General features: G+C 42.9%; 2 protein-coding genes across 4 annotated transcripts in view; one reads left to right on the plus strand and one right to left on the minus strand.

The window, feature by feature from the left end:
- Positions 1 to 24646, plus strand: part of CLYBL (citramalyl-CoA lyase) — a 183172-nt gene that overhangs the window by 38021 nt on the left and 120505 nt on the right. The gene's annotated exons all lie outside the window — the stretch shown is intronic.
- The window catches only part of LOC309368331 (uncharacterized protein), a 40565-nt gene continuing 32081 nt past the window's right edge, over positions 16163 to 24646 (minus strand). The window contains exon 5 of the mRNA XM_081908295.1: positions 16163 to 16415. Coding sequence (XP_081764421.1) covers positions 16276 to 16415 — 140 coding nt within the window. The 3' untranslated portion in view covers positions 16163 to 16275. The remainder of the gene's footprint in view (positions 16416 to 24646) is intronic.

Below are 24646 nucleotides of genomic sequence, written 5' to 3' on the forward strand. Positions count from 1 at the left end.
TTCATTTAAAGCATTCCACACTGATTAAATCTGCACATTTGTGTGCAACACACACACACACAGACACACAAAGTGCAAGTATCTGGCTAGGGGATGGTGGAAGATGTACGTAGGCAGAGCCAAAAGATCTGATTTACATTTTTGTGTGTGTTGTTGCTTTTTGTGAAAGAGAAGTTTAAAAGATAAGCAAAATATTGACCGAATAAAATATGTATTCCATGGGTCAGAGACCTGGATGACTAATTGTGCCTAGCACCCCATGCAGGTAAAAAATAAAAGCTTGTCTTTTAATATTTAAAGAAGTGCAATTCTTTTCTGTTTCTACCCTTATCATATTTTACTTCTGGAGGGTCTTTCCACTAGTTTGTTGATGTTTTCAAGGTCTCTAAACAAAGTCATATGTGTTAACAGTCTTATTAACAATGTTAAAATGGAATTAACAGCTTGTGGGTACCTCAAGAGTACAATAGCGTGTCAGCCTTCGCTGCCCCCTTATAAATTGTGTCCCGCTGTTTTTCTTTTGTTTCATGTCCGATCAGCAAACCAAACTTCTGTTGAGGCAGCCAGCAATTCAAGTGTTTTCTGCTGCATGTGAGGGGTGGAGCTAATGTGGAATTTATCATTAGGCGAATCTAGACACAGAAGTTAGAAGAATGACCCACACATTGTGAGGGAGGGCTTTCTCTTGCCCTCCTTGGCTCTCTGACCTCTGACTTGCCATTTTGTCAGTTTTAAAAGGCTTTTCCTATGTTGTAGTTTACTTTTGTAGTTCTTTCAATGCAGGAACAAAAGCTTTTGTTTATTTAAGATGTATTTTAGTTTAAATTTCTATTAATCTTCGTGATTTTTTTTTTTTTTTAAAAAGTCTGCTCCCCTGAAATGATATTGAATTGTTGCTGGGTAAAGCGTACTGATTAAAATGTATAATTTGTTTTGAAAGGGAAAAGAATTCCTCCCCCTCCACCCATTTTCTTCCCTACGTTTAACAAGTTGTTAAATGGCATAATCTTCCCACAGATTTCAATGGGGAAGAACATGCTAGTGGATTGTGCCCACATCGTGCTCTGTTAGAGCATTCAGTCATGTGGAGGAAATCTACGTTGCTTTTCAAAAATCAAATTTATTGTGATCCCTTAGAGAAACGGCACCTGTCAACACAACACAGTCCTATTCCATCTACTTTAGCAGTAACCAGGATTGATAATCATATTTTTAAAATATTAAATTTGTAAAGCTTTATAAATTAAGATGAAGGTCCTTGTGTTGGTTTTTTTTTAAAAAAAACAATTAAACATTACTTTGCCTGATTCCCTATAAAGGGAGCGGTAGGTAGGCTTGTAAATTTAACACATACTGATAATTTTGACTCTCGCAGCAGTTTTCATTCAATAATCTCAAAAGAAATTTGCTATCATCAATAAAGCTATGCAGCATATAGAGAAATGGTATTTTCCACCTGTAAAACTGAAGAAGCTCTAAACAGAGGAAGCTATAAAACGCAAAAGAAATGTTAATAAGGCTTTTACTCAGATGACAGAGTCTGCCATTGGGAGACAGACAAATGAAATGTTGCATCGCTACGTTTGTGAGTTCTGCCTTCTTGCCAGTCTCTCCATTGCAATAAATTCTGGAATATGACAGAAACATTATGAAAGTAACACCTTTGTCATCTCAAGGGTATTGTTAGGTTTTATGTATGCTGAAGCAGTGAAGGAAATAAAACATTAATGAACATGCTAAAATTGCTTGTCTGAACATTGCACTTACCTCACTATATGACACAGGAGCACCATATTGCATGGATCTTTCTGGCATATGAACCGACATTTGTCTCCTGGTTTGTTTGTTTTTAATTGATGTGTAAGGCTCTCTCCTTACTCTCCCTTTTTTAAAGGTTAAGGCTGGGTTTCTCTGTGTAGTGTCGCACTGCTGTCATGAAGCTTCCCTCCCTAGAGAGAACTGTGTACCCTTATCAGCACTTTATATTTTTGAAAGTCTTCTTAAAACTCAATTGTTTCAACAGGCGTGTTGATTTGCGGCTGCTTCTGTTTTGAAATACATAATTTCAAGGCTGCAATCCTATGCCCCCTGGGCGTCAGTGAGTTAAGCCCGCATTGTGATAGGAAAGCACAGTTCTTTACCTTGTTAGATGCTTTGTGTACCTTCTGAGCAGAAGAGTGAACTAGGACTTTAAAAAAATAAAATAGGCTAATTTTTAAAAATAAAAATAAAATGATTTCCCCCCGTAATATATAATATGCATATTGGTGTTTTGTAAAATACAGTGGGTTGAATTGAAAGGAAGTTCAATTTAGTCTGGGACTTACCGGTAACTTACTAATGTTGACTAACTTGTCCCACTGATTTATTTGGGTTAGATCCAGATTTGGTCATGTTTAGATTTTAGTTGGGTCGCCTCTAAACATGGCTGAGTCTGGATCCAAAATTATATTTAGCAATATGTAACAGTGGGACAGCTTTTGAATGCCAGTGTACAGAGGCAAGATGCATGTTAACATAAACTTTTAAGGTTATTGCTCTGATGTGTTCTTGAAAATGCACAAGCTGCTAGCTAAGATACGATATTTGCAGCCAAGACTCCTCCTGCAAAAATGAGGGCTTTGACTGATCTCTGTTTGTACACATGCTTGTGTGTAATACCAATAGCACACATTGTGAAATCTGGAAATCATATATGGCCATTTTCCATTGCAAAAATATTTCTGTAGCTGTAGATCGGTATGTTCCTGGGCTCATTACAGGGATACACACATTTATGCAGGGCTTGGTAACAAACTATTGTTCTAGCAACCAGCATGGCTTAGTTTTCTTGCTTCTGGCTTCACAGATACAAAATGCATCTCTTTTGAATTTGCCTAGGGAGCAATATATGCTAGCAAGTAGCATGAGGCTCTTCCTGACACAACTTTCAAAGAGGCACCATTTGCATCCTGTGTAGGTGGAGGTTTGTTTGTTTGTTTGTTTGTTTGTTTAGTTGCCCTGTGGCAAAGCATTCTGGAGGCATTCCTTGCTGGCCAACAGAATTAAATTTCTGGTTGCCATTATCAGCTATTTTGATTTTGTGGCCCTTGTCATTTGCAGAAAGCTTCTTCTTCACAATTTAATTTTGAATTTATCCAGGCATGGCCACTTGAAATCTGGTGGTTGTAAATCTTGTATCTCTTTTGATCCTCCCTTTCAACCAGAAATACCATACACCAAATCTAGAATTATCAGTTTAAGTTCAGTGGATGAAAGACAACTCACAAATCTTGAGTTATTTGCATGGGTTTGGGTTGGCATTTTGGAAGAGTAGAGCTGCTGTGTCTTTAACAGCTGTTTGGCAGACAAAGATTCAATAGATTCAGCCTTAAATTGTATTGGAAATGTAATTATGGGGAAAGAGCCACCTGTTGATATCCTGTCTGTCTGCCATCTTCAAACTCAATCAGAAAACAGTGTACTATGCCTAACAAAATGTGTTGGCACCCTTGATTATTGCCCTAAGCAATATATTGGATGGTGGTTGTGGTTGGGATGTTGCTAATGGCAAGAGGGCTTTCCCCCCCCCTTCCATGCACAGAATCATAGAATTGTAGAATTGGAGGAGACTTCTCTAACCCCCTGCATTGCAAGAATCGCAGCTAAGGAATCTCTGGCATGTGGTCACCCAACATATATTTAAAAACCTCCAATGAAGAAAAGTCCACCATCTCTCGACGAAACACAGTTCCAAACAGGAGAGGTTTCATCATTTGGTTGCCACTCCTAGGTGGACAGTTGTGAGATGTGGCAAGACACCTCCCCAGTTTAGTCCTTGGCACTTGCTAAACTAGTATTCATCTCCTGATGCAGAGGCCACTTAGCAATAAACGGCTCACTCTGGCGCTGATTCACTTCCAAGACCACGTTCAGAAGATACAGACTTGTGAACAAACAAGACTAAAGCTGTAATCCTATGAACACTTACCTGGGAGTAAGTCCACTGAACACAGTGAGACTTGCTTCAGAGTAAGTATGTGCAAGGTTGTACTGTAAATTCCGTTTTGAGAGTTTGCATTGTTTTCTTTCGTTTTAATGTGCTCATTGGCCATTAGGAGCACTTATTCAGCAACAGCTGAAAAGGGATAAAGGTTTGAAAAGCCTTTCTTTATGCCATTTCAGTACCATTTAGTTCAGCATATTTTTACAATTTCCTTTTAGGCCACATAGAGCATGGTTTTTCTTTCCCAAAAGATTGTGTCTGATAAATGTAATAAATAGTTAAAATAGTAATTAAAGGTAAAGGGACCCCTGACCATTAGGTCCAGTCGTGGCCGACTCTGGGGTTGCGGCGCTCATCTCGCTTTATTGGCCAAGGGAGCCGGCGTACAGCTTCCGGATCATGTGGCCGGCATGACTAAGCCGCTTCTGGTGAACCAGAGCAGCGCACGGAAACGCCGTTTACCTTCCCGCCGGAGTGGTCCCTATTTATCTACTTGCACTTTGACGTGCTTTCAAACTGCTAGGTTGGCAGGAGCAGGGACCGAGGAACGGGAGCTCACCCCGTGGCGGGGATTCGAACCACCAACCTTCTGATCGGCAAGCCCTAGGCTCTGTGGTTTAACCCACAATGCCACCCGCGTCCCTAATAGTAATTAGGAATTGATTAAATAGCTGCAAGCAGAGAGTAGGAATAAACAGACACTTTTCCAAATAGAGGGATGTAGAAAGTGGGGTCTCCTAAGGATCGGTATTGGGCCCTGTGCTTTTTAACATATGTATACACGATCTAGATTTGGATGAGCAGGGAGAGGTCCAAATTTGCTGATGATACAGGCCACTTTAGGTGCATCTGATATGTGTGTGACTGTGCCAAACCTAGAAGTAACCCCAAAAAAGCCACAAGGCGGGACAGCCTTACATGGGCTTCACCGATGTGCACAGGTGTCCAGAGCATTGTCCCTGTGCAGATTGGTAGCTACCTGTGTTAAATTGTTCAAGTTTACTAAAAAAAATAGATTTCAAAGAAGCTCCAAAAGGACCTCTCCAAACTGAATGGATGGTTTAAAAAATGGCAGGTGCAATTTGATGTAAGCAAGTGTAAAATGATACTGTAGAGTTGGGAAATGTTCAGAGATTGGCAACAAAGATCATCAGGGGTTGGAGCAGATTTTATGAAGAACATTTGTAGGGTTTGGGACTTTGGGGTTTAGAGAAAAGAGGTAACTTGATTCAAGCTTATAAAATAACTCTGTGGCATGGATAGCTAAAAGTTTATCTCCCTCTCTTATTGCACCAGAACTTCTGGAGATCAAATGAAGCTGAATGATTGAAAGATCCAGCACAGATAAAAGAAAATACTTCATATAGCTTATTTTTATTTTAAAGAATTTTTATTAAAGATTTCTTAGTTTACAAAAATATGTGCATTGTCTCCTTTTGCAAGTTGTGTTTTCTACAGATCAGTTACATTTGTGGTGAAACATTAATGCTGCATGCAGTATTAGGTTGGGGGAAAGCGGGGGAGGGTGGGTGAGGTGGCAATGCTTCAATTTTTCTACTGTGTGGAGTTTTGCGTCAGTGTCACTTGTGTGGGTTCTCTTTTTATTCGCTTGTTATATTTCCTTGGTGGTGAGAGAGGTTGGGGGTGGCCTAGGATGTGGTTGGTTGTCTTTGGTTGGCTGTAGTGAGATTTGTTTATGTGTGTCAGAGGGTGGATTTTGGGGTCAGGTTAGCCATATTGATTCATATGCTGTCGGTGGATTCTTGTTGTTGTCTTATTGGACTATGTATGTGATAAAGGGGAACCATACTGGGGTGAAGGCGTTGTCTTCTATTTGTCCCCCTGTCAGTTTCAGTTATTGGTTAGTTTTTTCTGGTAAGGCTGTTTCCCATACTGTTTGATACCATTGGTTCATGTTTACTCCTGACAGGTCTCTCCAGTGTCTGGCTATGATGTTTCTGGCTGCTGAGTGAGCATTATTATCTTGGAAGATGTTCAGTAGGGCCAGTTCTGGGATGACCTCTAATACCTGCTTAGTTTTTGTTGTTGTTGTTGTTGTTGTTGTTGTTGTTGTTGCTGCTGCATATTCTTTTATGACTGATTCCAGAAGAGTTGGATTTTGGGACATTTCCACCACATGTGGAGGTATGTGCCTCTGGAGGTGCAGCCTCTCCAGTATTTTGGTGAGACAACTGGACGTATCATCGCTAGTTTCTGTGGTGTTAGGTACCACCTGTAAGTGAGTTTCAGAGTGATTTCTTTTCTTTTAGTTGAGATGGATTTAAAGGGAGGCTTAGACCACATTATAGTCCATTGCATGGGGTTACTTTCATAGCCTATGTCTTCCTCCCATTGTTTTTTGATTATGCCAAGGGGGTTTGTGGGATTTTGTAGCAGTACTTTGCATACAGTGGTACCTCGGGTTAAGTACTTAATTCGTTCCGGAGGTCCGTACTTAACCTGAAACTGTTCTTAACCTGAAGCACCACTTTAGCTAATGGGGCCTCCTGCTGCTGCCGCGCCGCCGGAGCACAATTTCTGTTCTCATCCTGAAGCAAAGTTCTTAACCTGAAGCACTATTTCTGGGTTAGCAGAGTCTGTAACCTGAAGCGTATGTAACCTGAGGTACCACTGTATTGTGGATACCATCCCTTTGCCTTGTCCCTTTCTTGTTAGGAGGAGGTTTTCGAAGGTTGTCCAGAGCTTAGTTGCTGCTGATTTTACTACTGGATTGTTTAAGAAGGCATGTAATTGGTGGTGTGTTATCCAGGGCATTTGAGTGTCCGCTAGTTTGTCTTGTGTGGGACGCAGGTGGCGCTGTGGGTTAAAGCCTCAGCGCCTAGGACTTGCCGATCGAAAGGTCGGCGGTTCGAATCCCTGCGGCGGGGTGCGCTCCCGCTGCTCGGTCCCAGCGCCTGCCAACCTAGCAGTTCGAAAGCACCTCCGGGTGCAAGTAGATAAATAGGGACCGCTTACCAGCGGGAAGGTAAACGGCGTTTCTGTGTGCAGCTCTGGCTCGCCAGAGCAGCGATGTCACACTGGCCATGTGACCCGGAAGTGTCTCCGGACAGCGCTGGCCCCTGGCCTCTTAAGTGAGATGGGCGCACAACCCCAGAGTCTGTCAAGACTGGCCCGTACGGGCAGGGGTACCTTTACCTTTTAGTTTGTCTTGTATTTCTTGTGTTGATTTGGGTTTGTTATTTTTGTAGAAGTCTGCTAGGCAATATAAGACGTTGGCTTGCCAGGTTTCTATCTGGAAGTTTTGTGCTGCATGATGGAATAGTGGGCAGTGAGCTGGGGGGGGGGGATTAGTGAGGATGGGGTTGGGGACAGTTTGCCTGCTTCTTTCTTCCATGCTTTAAACACGGTCTGTTTCGGTAATTGCTGCAAGCCACAGGAGAAGACCTGGGCTCAGGTCTTCCTTGTGGGTTTCCCACAAGCATCTAGTTGTCCACCATAGAACCGGATGCTTGGATTACCTGGGCTGTTACTATGTTCCTACTACTTTAGTAGCTGGCCACAGATTGTAATCATACTAAATGCATGCGTCTTGGATTTTGATCCTAAGTCCACTTGATTGGGAGTAAGCCTCATGGAACACAGTGGGACCTGCTGCTGAAGAAACATACAGTGCACTGGATTGTGCTGGCACTACTGCTGTACAGCAAGCCCACAATTTACATACATTTAACTTGTGTGCATTCAGCTTTACATGCTTGACAATATATATATATATATATATATATATATATATATATATATATATATATATATATATATATATATATATATTGGTTCAATCTCTGGCTTCTCCAGCGAGGACTGGGAAAGACCAACTGCCAATCAGTGTAGCAGTATGGAGGTAGGTGAACCAAGGGACTGACTTAATATAAGGCATCTTCTTGTATGGTTTTCATTGCTGCGGCTGCTTCCTTCTGTTCAAGGTAAATAGGGTCTTGGTTGTTCCAGTGTACCATGCTTAGGTTGTACAGACATCAAAGTTTGACTGATAGCTGAAATGCAATGGCCAGGTTGCTGGTAGGAGTGAGGCATTTGCTTCATATACATTCATCTAAGATCAATTACATTGGTTACTAGTTCACATCTGGGATAAGTTAAAGGTACTGGTAATAACCTTTAAAGCTGTAAATGACTTATGACCCAAATGCCATAGGGACTGTCTTCACCCAAACCTTAAGTTCCGTCTCAGAGGTCCTGTTCTCTAGCTAATATTTTATTTTGCCCTACTATGAGAAGTTCATAAATTCATTTCTTCCCATTTTCATACGGCGTTTTTATTCCAGGTGTTTGATGACTAAATCTGCTGTTTTTATTTGTTTTTAAATTGACTGTAATTCTGCTGTATGCTTTTTTAAATTATTATATGATTTTATATTTTAAAGAAACATAATTCATTTCACAAGCGGACCAAAAACAGTTTGAATTAATAAATCCATGTAGGATGCTGTATGCATGATCTTCCCCACATTATGCGCCCCATAGACATAGATTCAGACTCAGAGTTGGAAGGGATCCTGAGGATCATCTAGTCCAACCCCCTGCAATACAGAAATATCGAACCTGCAACCTTGGCATTATCAGCGCCGCACTCTAACCAACTGAGCTATCCACCTTACTAGCAAGTTCACAACGATTGAACCCATAACATAAGCACTTGAAGGACAAGGTGGGTGCATGTGTGTTCGAAAGCAAAACTAAATTAAAATATGAAAGTTAACTGCCGTAAGGTAACTTGGGAAAGGATACACAACTTTAAGTGATTCTGGGTCAAGAGAACTGAAAGCAACTTGGTAGCTGGGACAATCTTTGTTTAGATCATAACTTTATTCATATACCTTCTAGGAGAAGAAGCATTTCGGTAGGATTTCCCAGTTATTAGTCAAGCTGTTCTGCTATTCAAATGCCTTTTGTACGCAGTCTAAATTCTTCACCTGCTCTACCTAAGAACCCTTTTTATTCAAAACAGCATGAAGTAAAATTTCAGGGTCATTAAGGTGGATTTCTGTCTGGAAAGAAGCAAAGTGTTCATCTTGCCTAATAGAGCAGGTAGTGTGGTGGTAGGAGAGGCCTGATTTTAATAAGCAGGGTAAAGATAATTGTTCTTACTCCAGCTACTTATTCAGATATTTTAAATCATTCTAAGGGTCTTGAACTAGATCCATCTGCTTTTTAAAATTATTTTTTCTTGAGGTTTATAGTAAAGGTTAGTGTTTCACACACAAAAAATAATATTGCCTATCTAGGCTCCTTTTCCCCCCCAAGCAGATCTAGATGTTACAAGAGAGCTGGGTTCGGTACTGCTCTGATATCTCTCTTCCTAGTCCTGCCTGTGCCATGATGTCACTGTTGTGCATTTTACCTCTCCCCTGGCAACAGCCAAGGATGTGATGAGCAAGAGGGGGAACACACAATGCAGTGACATCACATGTTATCCTACGCAAAACTAGGAAGGGAGAAAGAAGAAAAAATGAGTTGGCAGTAGCTCTCAATGTCTGTTGTAGTATCTACTTTCTTTCTCAATGCTGGATGTAAAAAAAGAAAGAACTTTAAAAAAAAAATTCCAGAGTGAATTTATGGGAACCTGTCAATGAGAAGATGGGCTTTTCTCTTCCCATGTTACACAAAAATGGCTAAAGTATGTCTGATTGATTCATTTTTAGATAAAGCAGATGGGATTCTCAGATCATGCACTGTTAAGCCTTTCTTTGGAATTTGTGCCACTGTGACCAGAGAGCCCAGATGGTGCTTAAATCTGTTGTTTTTTAACAGCCCTACTTTTTTGATTTTTATACCCAAACACATTGAGCAATTCTTAGTCATTAATTACTGATCTAGTTCTGCCTGTTGGTACAGTGACTTACCAGAATGCACCCCAAAGAGAGGAAGCTACATGTGTTGGGGGGGGGGGGAGGCTGGGAAAGTGAACCAGAGCCAGTAAAACGATGCTTCCCTTAACTGAGCTTTCTCAGTCCCATCTCAACAGTCCAGACCATACTGAACAACGATGGTATTAGCTGTACCAGAAACTAAAGCATGCTGGTTATATTTAGTAAGGACCTTTTCCTTCACGCTTCCAAACTACTGAACAAAGGAGGAGATCAAATCCTTCTCCAAATGCATGCTAGTTCCTGGCACTGTAGGAAATTCTGCAAAACATTAAATAAATGGTTGTATTTGCTTGCATTCCTGCCTTCTTACCCCTGATTCCTCCATTTCTCTCCAGTGATGTGCAGCTAGTGGACTAGGGGCAATAGACTAGTCCTCCTAGTTCTTTTAGTTTCAATGGGTGTACTCAGAATTGGACACAGCCCCTAATCTTTATATTTCTCCCAGTCTTGAATTTTAATTATTGAGGGAGGAACTTGCTTCTTCTGCGTGTATAAAGGTAAAGGGACCCTTGACCATTAGGTCCAGTCATGACCGACTCTGGGGTTGCGGCGCTTATCTTGCTTTATTGGCTGAGGGAGCCGGCGTACAGCTTCCAGGTCATGTGGCCAGCATAACTAAGCTGCTTCTAGCGAACAAGAGCAGAGCACAGAAACACCGTTTACCTTCCCGCTGGAGCGGTACCTATTTACTTGCACTTTGGCGTGCTTTCAAACTGCTAGGTTGGCAGGAGCAGGGTCCGAGCAACAGGAGCTCACCCTGTCGCGGGGATTTGAACCACCGACCTTCTGATTGGCAAGTCCTAGGCTCTGTGGTTTAACCCACAGCGCCACCCGTGTCCCCTTCTGTGTGTATATTACCCTGTAAAGCAGCATGCATATTGTAGGCCCTGTAGAAATAAAATTTGTTAGAAATAATGTGCCACGGGCAGAGCCGGAGGAAGGGGTGTGCGCCAGGTGCGGGCCGCCCCGGGTGTCACCACTGAGGTAGGTGACAAAATGCCAGGTGGCCCTCACCATGGTTCCTGCAACGTGTCCGAGCCACGCGTCTCTTCTGGGAGAGACACGGTGGCTTGAGTGTGCATAGGCTCTGGGCTGCCCAAACGGTCCACCCACTGCCTCCCCCCCAGCTGTAGGGCAGCTGAGTGGGAGGAGGCAGACAGACTGCGGAGGCCCCACGGTGCGCCCGCCCCTGGGTACACAGCCCCAGATGGCCGAGTGGCTTCCTTTGCCACCGGCCACAGATCTTATCGTCTGTAGCATTAAGGCTTCTGACACCACATGGTAATTTTAAATGCTCAAGGGTCATGTGCCTTTTTGACACCTGACACTTGTAAGTACAGTGGTAACTCGGGTTAAGAACTTAATTCGTTCTGGAGGTCTGTTCTTAACCTGAAACTGTTCCTAACTTGAAGCACCACTTTAGCTAATGGGGCCTCCTGCTGCCGCCGCGCCACCGGAGCACAATTTCTGTTCTCATCCTGAAGCAAAGTTCTTAACCCGAGGTACTATTTCTGGGTTAGTGGAGTCTGTAACCTGAAGTGTATGTAACCTGAGGCGTATGTAACCTGAGGTACCACTGTATTAGTTAGATGATGATACCTAACGCTCCACTTAGCTGAATGTTGCATTATTATTATAGGGTTATATTTAGGTATTTCTATGCCACTTTTCGAAATGCCAACCTAGCAGTTCGAAAGCACCCTCAGGTGCAAGTAGATAAATAGGGACCGCTTACCAGCGGGAAGGTAAACGGCATTCCGTGTGCTGTGCTGGCTCGCCAGATGCAGCTTGTCACGCTGGCCACATGACCCGGAAGTGTCTGCGGACAGCGCTGGCTCCCGGCCTATAGAGTGAGATGAGCGCACAACCCTAGAGTCTGGCAAGACTGGCCCGTACGGGCAGGGGTACCTTTACCTTTATACCACTTTTCAGCATGTGGTGCTGTGCCCAACATATGAAAACGCATTAATGCGCATTTCTAAAACCAATACCAGCTCCTGGGAGTTGCAAGTGAGGAGGGTGCTGTTGTATTCATTGGTCCTTCTTGTGGGATTCTGAGAGAACAGAATGCTGAACCAAATGGGCCTGATTCAGTAGGGCTTTTCATGTGTTCTTAATTAAAACATGAATGCAAAGTTGGCTTGGCATAAGCTAAGATAGCAATGGTTGTATCTAGTGCCGGCTTTGCACTAGTGTAACTGCTTTCCACTAGTGCAAAGTGAGACGCAATCGCTTTTCCTCACCGGTTCCCCATACTAATTGTAGCCCTCATCACACTGTTCCAGAGGCTTCTGCAACTGTTAGAAGAAGCTAATGTGGGACGTGGAAGGGATTGGCAAATATCAGGTGTCCTGGTAGCAGAAATCCACCATTTTATACAACCCATTTCTTTTAGGAAGTATGGGGAAAGAAAGGTGATAAGGTGTGCAAAAAAAAAACACCTCCTACTGCTTAAGAGGAACTTGAAGACTTGTCTAGCTCTGAGGTGATTGTGTAGTTGCATAAGAAATCATATAAAAAGCATAAACTGACAGAATGGGCTACATCAGACATAGGCAAACTTGGCCCTCCAGATGTTTTGGGACTACAACTCCCATCATCCCTAGCTAACAGGACCAGTGGTCAGGAATGATGGGAATTGTTGTCTCAAAACATCTGGAGGGCCGAGTTTGCCTATGCCTAGGCTACATTGTTGGAAAATCAACTGATACTTACATTCCTTTTCATACAGTCCTAAAACTACTGCCATGCCATAACTTGCCAACTGTGGAATGGTTGTTATTAATGCCCTTATATTTTATGTCTGGTAAAGGTAAAGGTAAAGGTACCCCTGCCCGAAGGCCAGTCGTGTCCGACTCTAGGGATGTGCGCCCATCTCACTTAAGAGGCCGGGGGCCAGCGCTGTCCAGAGACACTTCCAGGTCACGTGGCCAGCGTGACGAAGCTGCTCTGGCAAGCCGGCACCAGCTCAGCACATGGAAACGCCGTTTACCTTCCCGCTAGAAAGTGGTACCTATTTATCTACTTGCACTTTTTAGGGATGCTTTCGAACTGCTAGGTGGGCAGGAGCTGGGACCGCAGATGGGAGTTCACCCCGCCGCGGGGATTTGAACCGCCGACCATGCGATCGGCAAGCCCTAGGTGCTGAGGATTTACCCACAGCGCCACCCGCGTCCCTTCTTATGTCTGGTACTATTTATAAAAAAGAAGTCGGCAGTAGAAAATAGATGCACATAGCTGTCAATGTTTCCCTTTTTAAAAGGGAAATTCCCTTATTCCGAATAGGATTCCTCACAAGAAAAGGGGAAAGTTGACAGCTATGGATGCAGTGCACAAGTCTATATAGATTAAACAAACTGAGGTTCTTCCTCTGCTGCAAGTTATTACACAGTTAGTTAGAAATGGAAATCAGTTGCTTTCGCCTCTTGATAAATAATTCTGTTTGGGTAAAGCATCTGTTGGCATTTCCTAAGAAAAGCAGGTATTTAAATGAGCCAGTTTGATGCTGTCAAGACTTCTTACTTTGTTGTACAGACTAGAAGGCTGCAATTCCATTCTTTTTCTAGTGTGAAGTTGTTTAAAGGTGCACTGAAATCTCTCGAATAACATTTCTCTTGTGCTGGTCTGTCACTGAAACAACAACAACAACCCAAATAATCCCAACAGCTGGCAGTGGCATGTAGTTTTACTTCTGATTTGTTTCATCTAAGGACTGATCTACACTATACAGGAGCCATGTGGAGGCTGCTGAAAGATGCTTTTGCGTAGCTCCGCAAGCAAGGGGCATGTCGTGTAGTTTGGTGTTGCTATGGAGATCCTACAGAATATGGAGGATCCACCTGGTAAGCAGCGCCGTTATCGTCACTGCATGAAGAAGCCTTCCGTGCGGATGCCATTTGGGGTGTCTTCCAAACAGATTGTAATGTAGTTATCAGCAACTGCAGACCCCCCAAGTGTCTCTATTTTCCAGGGACAGTTCCAGATTTACAGAAGCTGTCCTGGTTTCTGATTTCATCCCGGAACGTCCAGCTTTTCCTTAGGACATCCCTATTTTCATTGGAGAGATGTTGGAAGATATGCAGAACTCACAATCAGGGAGTGGTCTCTTAAAATTACAGCCACTCTCTCAGGGTCTTTGTGGGCTTTTCCAGTGATGTTTCAGATATACATGATTTCACTTAAACATGCAGTGCATTGGAACGTAACCCCTGTGCATATGGTGAGTTGCCTGTACCTCAAAGACTGCCTTTCCCCATATGAACCAACCCAGACCCTGGCGCTCACCATCTGAGCATCTTTGTGTGCCTCCTTTGCAAGAGCTCTGGAGGGTTGCAACACAAGGGTGGGGCTTTTCTGCAGTGGCTCCCTGTTTGTGGAATGCTCTCTCCAGAGAGGCTCACCTTTAGGCACCAGGCAAAAACATTCCGCTTCTTCCAGGCCTTTGGCTAATTGTACAATCCATGGCCTTTCAAACTGGGGAGGGTGTATTGTTTTTGTTTGTTTCTATGTTAGGTTTTAGGGATGCAGGTGGCACTGTGGCTTAAACCACAGAGCCTAGGACTTGCCGATCAGAAGGTCGGCGTTTCGAATCCCCGTGACGGGGTGAGCTCCTGTTGCTCGGTCCCTGCTCCTGCCCACCTAGCAGTTCGAAAGCATGTCAAAGTGCAAGTAGATAAATAGGTACCGCTCCGGCGGGAAGGTAAACGGCGTTTCCGTGCACTGCTCTGGTTCGCCAAAAGCGGCTTAGTCATGCTGGCCACATGACCTGGAAGCCGTATGCTGGCACCCTTGGCCAATAAAGTGAGATGAGCGCCGCAACCCCAGAGTCAGCCACGACTGGACCTAATGGTCATGGGTCGCTTTACCTTTTTATGTTAGGTTTGCTTGTGTTTTTATACTGTAAACCGCCCTGTGATCCTTGGATGAAGGGTGGTATACAAATTTAATAAATGAATTAAAATAAATAAATTTAATTACTCTGCACAGAAGACCCCATGCCCTTGTAAAAATGACAGAGGTTTCCTGGTATACATGTGCTGTGTGCATTCTCTGTTCCAGCTTGATGCTGCAGTGCAGTGTATGTCCCTTGGGTGGTTGAGCAGTGCAACCCAGAAGAAAAATGGGGGTGCTGTGCCCCTCCTTCAATCACTCACATCCATTACAGTGGTACCCCGGGTTCCAAAGCTTTGGGTTACAAACGCTTCAGATTACAGACTCCGCTAACCCGGAAGTAGTACCTCGGGTTAAGAACTTTACTTCAGGATAACAACAGAAATCGTGTTCTGGTGGCGCAGCGGCAGCGGGAGGCCCCATTAGCTAAAGAGGTACCTCAGGTTAAGAACAGTTTCAGGTTAAGAATGGACCTCCAGAATGAATTAAGTTCTTAACCAGAGGTACCACTGTATTACATTTTCTAGGGAAAGTCTGGTGAGAGTTTTAGACCACACTGGAATTTATTTTGTGGTCTTCTTTTTCTTCCTCCTTTCTTTTTTTAAAATGCAACCCACACCTTCTTCCCTGATGTTTCTCTCTTCAGGATGCTGTGATAATCTGTGAAAGAAAACAATTTTATCATGAGTTGGCTTTTAAGCCTTTCCATAATGAGTTTCCAAGTGTTTTTTGGCTATAGATATTAAAGCTTGTGTATTTGCAATTTCTTTGGCAAACTGCCTTTAGCAGAGAGGATATAGTGTTTTCTTGGTACTTTGCCCAAAGTAATTTTGCAAAAAGACTGTGACTGTATTTTAGTATCTGTCATTTGTTTGAGACTAGTCATTGTAATGGCATTTGATCACATTCACTTTATGGTAGTTTATCTTCTTTCCATGCTACACATCTACTCCAACATCAGAGCATAATTTTAATGGCTACTGTTTTACTTCTACATAAAACATTTTATGACCTTTTTTGTACAGTAGCCATCAGGTTTCAATCATTGTTGCTCCACAGAGAGGGGGGTGGAATTGGATGAAGAACTATCAAAAATCTTTTAACTACATAACTTTTTATTTCAGGTCAACTTCCCATAAAAGATATTAAACGTATTTTGTGGTTTATTCTACACATTAGCAATTTTAGAAGGTTACAGTGTTTTTGAAAAAGTTTATGAAACTGAGAACTTAATTCACATAAGATGTTTTACACTTTGCAGTACTTTTCCATTGTAAATGTGAATGTGCTGCTAGCACTTTGCATGCTACACTGACAGCTATTTTTATCACTTCTGTTCAGTAGCATAACATGCAATATACAGTAAAAAAACAAAAAACCTTCTTAAATGACAGGTTTGCTGGGCTGCTTTTATTTTTCATTAACAGAGTTGCTGGAGACCTAATCTTGTACCTGTTGGATAAATATATTAATTACCAACACCGCATGGCGTCAGTTCACGACAACTTTGTTCCTATGCTTGGACACCAAGAATTTCCCCCATATTTCCTCACCACCATCTGCTGAACTTTGTGACTGAACAGGATTTGAATCTTCTGCACCATGTTGCAAGGAGAGTTGGTGGTCCTCATCTGCTGTGCCAAGAAAGGGTATCAACAAAAGTATTTAATTTCTTTTTCAATCATCCCCAGCACTGACCAGAAGCAAGGAAGTGTTGGGTGTGTTTCAGCGCACAGCAGACCTGTCCAGTTCCCCATGTCAGTTGAATGTGTGGAATGACTGCTTCTGCTTGGGTTCTGTGACAGACATGCAGGACCTTCTTGGTTTCCGTTTTCAGGGACATTTGACACAGAACATTTGAAAACCACAACAGAACTTTTTGCCTTTAATATTCTTTTTCGCCTGATATTCTCTCAGTTTTAGTAGGAGTCTTATGCCATTCTTCTTTTCCAGGGGCTAAAAATCTGTGTGCCACAGCTCCAAATAATTATAATTTGTATAAACACACACATATTTTGGTTTCTAAAGGATGCCTGAAGTTCTTATTTGAAAAGTTTAATTAAGGGGGAAACTTTGACATCTTGTTGAGAAGATTAGATTGCATCCCCCAAAGGTGAGAGAAAAGACATTTTAATTCTAATCTAATTCACACCAATTAAAAGATGCAAAAGAATGTTGTACCAGTCAATTGTTAATTATGCATCACTTTACCTTCCCTGTGACCAAAAAGAGAGAAAAGCAAATTGTGTTCCATTTTTGTTAGTAGTGTGTACAAGTAATTACCCACAAATATTTTTTAGAGGGAAGGAAGCACAATTTCCCCTTTCTGAAAATACCCTTGGTAGGGGAATTGAGTTCAGGGGTTGCAAACGGCCCATTCACTCCCTCCAATCTCCAGTCCTTTACTGCTGGAAGGATTATTTGTGGGAGGAATTGGGCACAGAGGTTACATGTCACAGGGCATGCACCCAGTTTCATTCGCCTCCTTTGGGCCCCAGACTAAAGAGAAGCAAGCAGTTACTCCCCTTACTTCCCCTTACATTCGCCTCCTTTGGGCCCCAGACTAAAGAGAAGCAAGCAGTTACTCCCCTTACTTCCTTTCCAGCCTATCCAACTCCCGGTCTTCATTAGTTGAAGGCTGGCACCTGCAAATTATTCTCTGAGGTTGGGGATCTTCCCTGACAACACATGGGTAATGCACAAGCGTGGCCCTTAGTCCGGACGTTTGGCAACCCATGTCGAAAGTGGAGATTTTGGCGAATTTCCTTAAAAATAGCTCAACTTTTCACTTTATGAAATATGGCAACTCTAGGGTGGAAGGGGACCCTGTTTTCAACCCCCTGTTATTTTTCTGCAAGGGTGGAGAGTCTTCCTGCCCTTCCCTCTCCAAAATGGAGGCTTCAGGGATGTCGGCGCATGTTGCCATTACTTACATAGTTTCAAAACTCTATAGCTTCAGTTATTACCCACATAGTTTCAAAGGGAATGGTTTCTTGTCTCAGAAGGCCATTAAGCTGTGTGGGCTTGACAGGTCTAATTTATGTGAGTTTGGTAATGTGACAGCAGTTACTCTGTGTATTTGAATTGGTTTAGAGTGGGAGATCTTTATCAAGGAAGACGTAGAAATGTAGTCAGCTGAGGTGTCAGAATCAGCCTTTGTCTCAAGGTGAGCCTGCCACCTTTCTAAACAAATGACTAGAAAAGCAATCATTTACTCATAGTTGAGAGAATCCTCTATAACTCTCTTCCCAAGCCCAAGTCTGTGTCACTTGGTTTGCATGTTAGATAATGAGTCTCTGCTCCTCTGGCATGACCACAAGGAGGAAATGGGAACATTAAACCACAGTTTAGAGTTACATCTGCCTCTGGACCTGTGTTTAATTCTAGCTGTGGTTTGTTGACTCGATCAAGCTGTTAAACAATGGTTTGATGTCAACATGCTGGAGGGGACACGGGGAGGTGTGTATGCAAACCTGAGGCTACCTGGATCGTTTTCATAATGGCTGGTTTAGGTTGGGCCTATTTACTTTGGTTTAGCACTATAAAAGTGGTCTGGCCTCAGGTATTTTGTTTTTCATTAGAACCCTACACCGTCTGCCCAAACAGAAGTACGTGCAAAAGATGTAGTACTAGAATTAAATAACCAGGTTGACTCTAGAGTGGAGTCTAAGCCTAAAAATTGGTTTTCAGTAAAGTACCAGCACTGCACCAAACTCAGGTTTTGTTCTTGCTATTGTTAAACAATTGTGAGTCAGACACTTCTTGCTGATCTGCTGCAAATCACCCAGAGATCTATCAGTAGAGGCTGATCTACCTGCTGCCCATCCCTAGTTTAGCATCCCTAGTTTAGCACATCTGATCTGAACCAGCCCAATATGTATTTTAACGTTCATAAATGGCTAGTTTCAGAAACATGTAAGTTGAAGGACAGTTATTTTTGAGCTTAGAATGAGCACCTTCCAAAGAAAAAAAAGGGGGGAGGAAAAAAAATATGAATAAGTTAATGCAGGCTGTATGAGAGATGAGCATAACAGAAAATTAATTAGAAAGACTGTGAACTAGATGACTGGTACATATTTTTTTTATTTTGTAAGAATTAAGGATGTTAATGGTAAACAGTGAACAAGGGGTACCAGAAGGTGTAAAATAAACAAATGGTTTATGCTAAATCTAGGAAATGGGGGGGGGGTATCTGTAGCTTATTTTATCAAGAATTCAGTGTTAATCTTATGTTGCACATCAATTAAGAATACAGATCAAGAAAAAGAGGCAGAGCATTATTCCTCAGCCATTGTCATTGTTTTCAATGAAAATGTGTGCTGAGCACATACTTCCTTATTAAAAATCAATCAGCAACCCCCTCACCCCCAGTTTCTGGGCAATGTTTTCTGCCTAACAACATTGTAAAAGCCTTGTGCTGCTGTGAGTATATTTTGCAAAGTAATTAGAAATACACACACACACACACACACACACACAGAGAGAGAGAGAGAGCCTTTCAGCATACAGAGTATTCCAAGTAACATAAAAATGTGTTTTCATATTGCTCTTTTCCCCCCTTTCCTTTTTAAAAGGTACAGTGGTACCTCAGGTTAAGTATTTAATTTGTTCCGGAGGTCCGTACTTAACCTGGAACTGTTCTTAACCTGAAGCACCACTTTAGCTAATGGGGCCTCCTGCTGCTGCCGTGCTGCCGGAGCACGAGTTCTGTTCTCATCCTGAAGCAAAGTTCTTAACCTGAAGCACTATTTCTGGGTTAGCAGAGTCTGTAACCTGAAGCGTATGTAAGCTGAAGCGTATGTAACCTGAGGTACCACTGTACTGATTTATCAAACATATGTACAAACTAACATAACCATACAAACAATAGCAGAACCATATGTGGAGCATATTCAGTGTGGAATGGGGGAATCCCCACATGTGTGCATCTTGGAGCCCCAGTGTAACTGGGGATTCCCCTGTTGGTTCATTGTGGGACCAGGGCTGGTTGCAACTCATGCCTCCCACAGACTGTGTTGTAGACTTGCAGCCTCAGAATGTATGAAACAGACCTCAGTTGTCTTGCTTGCTTGCTGTAGATCCCTAAGACTCCTGTCTACTAACTGATTTGTTGTGACATTATTTTTCTTCGACTTCATTTTTAAGAAGAGAACGTCATCATTCACCAAGGAATTCTACAACTTCGTACTTTCCAGCGATACTGATCTCTTAAAGCACTCTGTATGACTCACAGTATAGATTCTCAGATGAGCACGTTGCAAGCAGTCTGTTCACCATGATGTGAAGCCTTGTAAAGTACTTTATGATTTGGGGAGACTCTTTTGTACATTGCGTGCTGTTTGATATTTTGTACACTTCCCAATCCTGATAAAACCTACTTCCAATCTTTTGCTTCTTAGGCAGCTGCTTGGACATTTAGGTTCTTTAATGTCCTGATAGTGTTGCAAATAAGGCCAGCTGTTGATTCGAATATATAGATGAAACTACTCAAGCTTCAAGTCTGCAACATTTCCAGTTCTTCTTGAAGATTAGTGACAGAACAGGCCAATAACTTTTTGAGCACTGGTGCATTTTTATTAATAGTTGAATAGAAATGCTATGTGTAGGCCCAAGATTGGGGGGAGGGTGAGTCTGTTTTATTGCTTGCGCATCATTTCCGTGCAGGCATTTTAAAGTTGGAATGCTCAATTTGCATTTTTCTGTATTTGTGCCTAAACTGTTTCGCCTTTGCAGCTTCAGCTGAAAACAGCATTATTGTATTACAGCTTTTGCGGTCTGCTGTTTTCTTCGGCGATGCCAGTTTGAAACTGATTTGCCAGTGGAAGTTTGTTCAATATGGCAGTGCCCACAAAAACACCAAATGGGGATCCTGTCTGTTGATTTCCACCACCCCACGCCACCGCCATTTGCTTGCCTCTTCTTCCGAGGTGCTCCTTTTCATTATTTTAAAATTAGCTGAGCTATGACTGATGCAAGCCAAGGCTGAGCAAAGCTACTCTGGCTTGGAGGTTGTGTAGACTGTGAGTCAGCCACAGAGGTAAAGCCTTGGAAAAACAGAGAGCAATCCTATAGAAAAGAATCTGGTGTAAACTAAGCCCTGCATAAATTTAGGAGGGCGGCTACCACTGACCCTGCAGGCCTAAGCCTGGCAGAGGCTTTAAGGTAGCAGTACTATAGCAAGATCCATCAGTATGAGCAAGGTTAGGATCCAGCAGATCTCTGGATGAGCCTGGGTACTCCCAGGTGTGCTGGCTTAACATCCTTGGTGCAACTAGTGATATACCAGTGTATCTCCCCATCCCAGCTCAGTCCGGCTTGACAGCTCTTTAGTTGATCTAAGCCCTGAAAAATGGGTGTTCTGAGGGCATCATGGGGTGAGGACCAGAGAGGTAGAACTTAGGCTGGATCCTAAGCCCACTCAGCTGAGTCATGCAACCTGGCAACCCAATCTAAGCAGGGCTGGCCCACCCATGAGGCAAGGTGAGGTGGCTGCCTTGGGTGGCAGGATTCAAAGGGGCAAAAGATCCGACCTCCAAGGAATGCGTCGCCCACTGCTGTAGCTGCTGCCATGGTGGCATTGTGCTCCTTGGAGGCTGGATCTGCCACCTCCTTGGCAGCACCCCACATGCCACTTCTGCAGTTGCCTCTTGGCGAATAGGGGGTGCCGTTGATCTCTTCGCACCACACTCCTGATGTAAATCTTCACTCACCCCTTCTTCCCTGGGGGCAACATTTTGTGGTTTGTCTCAGGTGCCAAAATGTATTGGGCTAGTCATTAAGGATGGTGCAACTCAGGGGATGCGGGTGGCACTGTGGTCTAAACCACTGAGATTCTTGGGCTTGCTGATCAGAAGGTCAGCTGTTCGAATCCCCACGAAGGGGTGAGCTCCCATTGTTCGATCCCTGCTCCTGCCAACCTAGTAGTTCGAAAGCACGTCAAAGTGCAAGTAGATAAATAGGTACTGCTCCGGCAGGAAGGTAAATGGCATTTCCGTGCGCTGCTCTGGTTTGCCAGAAGCGGCTTAGCCATGCTGGCCACATGACCTGGAAGGTGTGCGCCGGCTCCCTCGGCCAATAAAGAGAGATGAGCGCTGCAATTCCAGAGTCATCCGCAACTGGACCTAACTGTCAGGGGTCCCTTTACCTTTAACTCAGATGTTATTCTTAAGGGCTTGGTTTTCTCTTTCCAGGCTTAGGATGGCGGATGGCTCAACCTGCAGAAGCCCCGCTCCTGAACAGTTTGATTCTGGTATACTTTACGCAGCTTATCTTGTCCTGGGCTTGCTTTATGCAAACTTATTATGTATAGGATTTCTCCCTTAAATGGTGAGTGAATTACACTTCCCTTTTTTTGCTGGGTTGCAAGTCAAATGGTCTTAGAATCCAGCCTAAGCCTCTCTTTTCTCTTTCCACCTTCATCACTCCCCTGGAAGTTCCTTTTTCACTGGAGATACACTGACATTCTTTCTGGTAGAGCTAAGGATGTAGGAGTTAAGCTGTTGTAGCCTGGCTGCACCAGGGACTTCTCAGCTCAGCCAGACACCCGCTAAATCCTAACCCTGCTCATCCCGGCAGATGGAGCATTTGAGTGACATCACTAATACCAAATTTAACTGCACCCAGTACTACTCAATTTTAATTTATTTATATTTTTTTGCAGTGTAATATTTGGAGGAAAGAAACTGTGTTCTTTATGCCAGCTCATTTTATGCTACCTGTCAATTTTATGTTCTTATTGCTGCTTTTCAAAACGCCTCTCTGCTGCATTTAACCAAGGGGACTAGCTTAACAGTGTGTTCATTAGCATGCATCATATACATTTGGCCAATCATTTTTCAAAAGCAGATGCAATCCTGTACACATAATCTGCGCTCCTCGGCGAATTCTTTTAGTTCTTCAACCTTTCCTTGACCCTCTTATGGAAGCGAACAATTATTCTGAAGTGTCAAAGTGATGCATGGAGATTTAGCTGTGTGATGCCCATTAAAGCCAGTAGGAGCCATGTACGTAAAACCCAATACAACCCACAAAACATACTCCTGGTGTGGTGGTAAGTGGTGATGTAATTTTCCAGACATGTTAGTGGAATTTGTAGTGTATTTCTTGGCTTTATATATAATATACCTGTCTTTCTCCCCCCCCACACACCTTTCCACTCCAACCCTATGTATTAATAAAGATAAATCACTGACATCGGCTTGTTATGGAGTTAACAGCAATGCAACATTTTAAACTCTTGCTAGGTAGAGGTTAATGGAAAAAGCAAGGTATTTTAAATTTATGCAATCAAGGGTAACCACTTCAAATGGACGTTGGCAAAGAATAGGAGACTTCTAGGCTGATGTTGAGGCCACAATTAGATGCTAGGTGGAATGTGTGGCTGGCAGAGAAAACGCTTGCCATCACCCTGGGAAGATCTAGCAATGGAAAAAAAAAGTGCACTGTGGATTTTGTTCCATTTCACTGTCGATCTTAGGGACGCGGGTGGCGCTGTGGGTTAAACCACAGAGCCTAGGGCTTGCCGATCAGAAGGTCGGCGGTTCGAATCCCCGCGACGGGGTGAGCTCCCGTTGCACGGTCCCTGCTCCTGCCAACCTAGCAGTGTGAAAGCACGTCAAAGTGCAAGTAGATAAATAGGTACCGCTCCAGTGGGAACGTAAACGGCATTTCCGTGCGCTGCTCTGGTTCGCCAGAAGCGGCTTAGTCATGCTGGCCACATGACCCGGAAGCTGTCTGCAGACAAACTCAGCCTATAGAGCGAGATGAGCGCACAACCCCAGAGTCTGTCACGACTGGACCTAATGGTCGGGGTCCCTTTACCTTTACCTATTGCCGATCTTTATCTTGTGCAGGAAACTTGCTAACAGTGTGAGGTCATGCCACCTTACTTGTAATGTTAGATAGGAGGGGCAATGGGGCTGTTACTGTTAGCAATAAACCCAAATTCCTTTGGACGATGAAGACTCATTTTTTTTAAAGTTGCACTCTCTGGAATGAATGTTCAAAGGCAAAAGGTGTGAAATTCAGTGTTTGCTCTGAAAGCAGACCAACTTGATCTTTCCTGGTCATTGTTTCTTAGTTAATTTAAAATTTTGATTTAAAAAAAAAAAGATTAATTTTAAATCCTTTAAGGGTTACTTGGGAGAAAGTGCCATGCCCTTACCTTTCCAACTTGATGAGGGTCAAGTGTTCTTCAGCACAAAATGTAAAATGGCCTCTTTAGCTGCAGCTCACCTCTGTGCTTCAGCACACATTTTAAGTAAGCTTTTATGTTTTTTTAACTAAAGTTATTACTGTTGTATTTCCTTTGTATTCTCATTGTGCACCCCTTAGAAACTAGTGTTGAGCGGCATATACATTGTTAAATTATGTAAATGAGCACCTAGAGATTCCCCTGAATTAGAGCATACCATTTCTGTAATAATCATAATAAGAACTTTCACTCTGAGCATCACTTTGAGACTGAATCAATTTTACTTCTTTAAGCTCCTTGTCCTTTTGGTGCTTCCAGTCATTCCCTCTCAAATGTTAATAAATTACTAATTTTTTTTAAAAAAGTATATCCTACATTGTCGTTGGGCAGATAAAGGTGTGCTACTTCCCCTTCATTCTCATGTTATTAAGACTTGGTTTTATTGCTTAAGCCAGGGGATGCATGCTGATCTAAAACACTATGCACCAGTTGAAAATGTATTTTTTTCCTGACTCAGCTAATCATTGATTATGTCTTTGTAGCTACTATCTGTGGTGGCTTTTCCAGAGGCCATTACAAAAATTCACTCTTGTATTGCGAAATGAAGGGTTAAATTAGTTTCAATTAGTCTTAAAAATACCATGGGGAGTGAATGTGCTCTATTTAATT

The sequence above is a fragment of the Podarcis melisellensis genome (assembly GCF_964234715.1).
Source record: "Podarcis melisellensis genome assembly, chromosome: 4".
NCBI classification, from domain to species: domain Eukaryota; kingdom Metazoa; phylum Chordata; class Lepidosauria; order Squamata; family Lacertidae; genus Podarcis; species Podarcis melisellensis.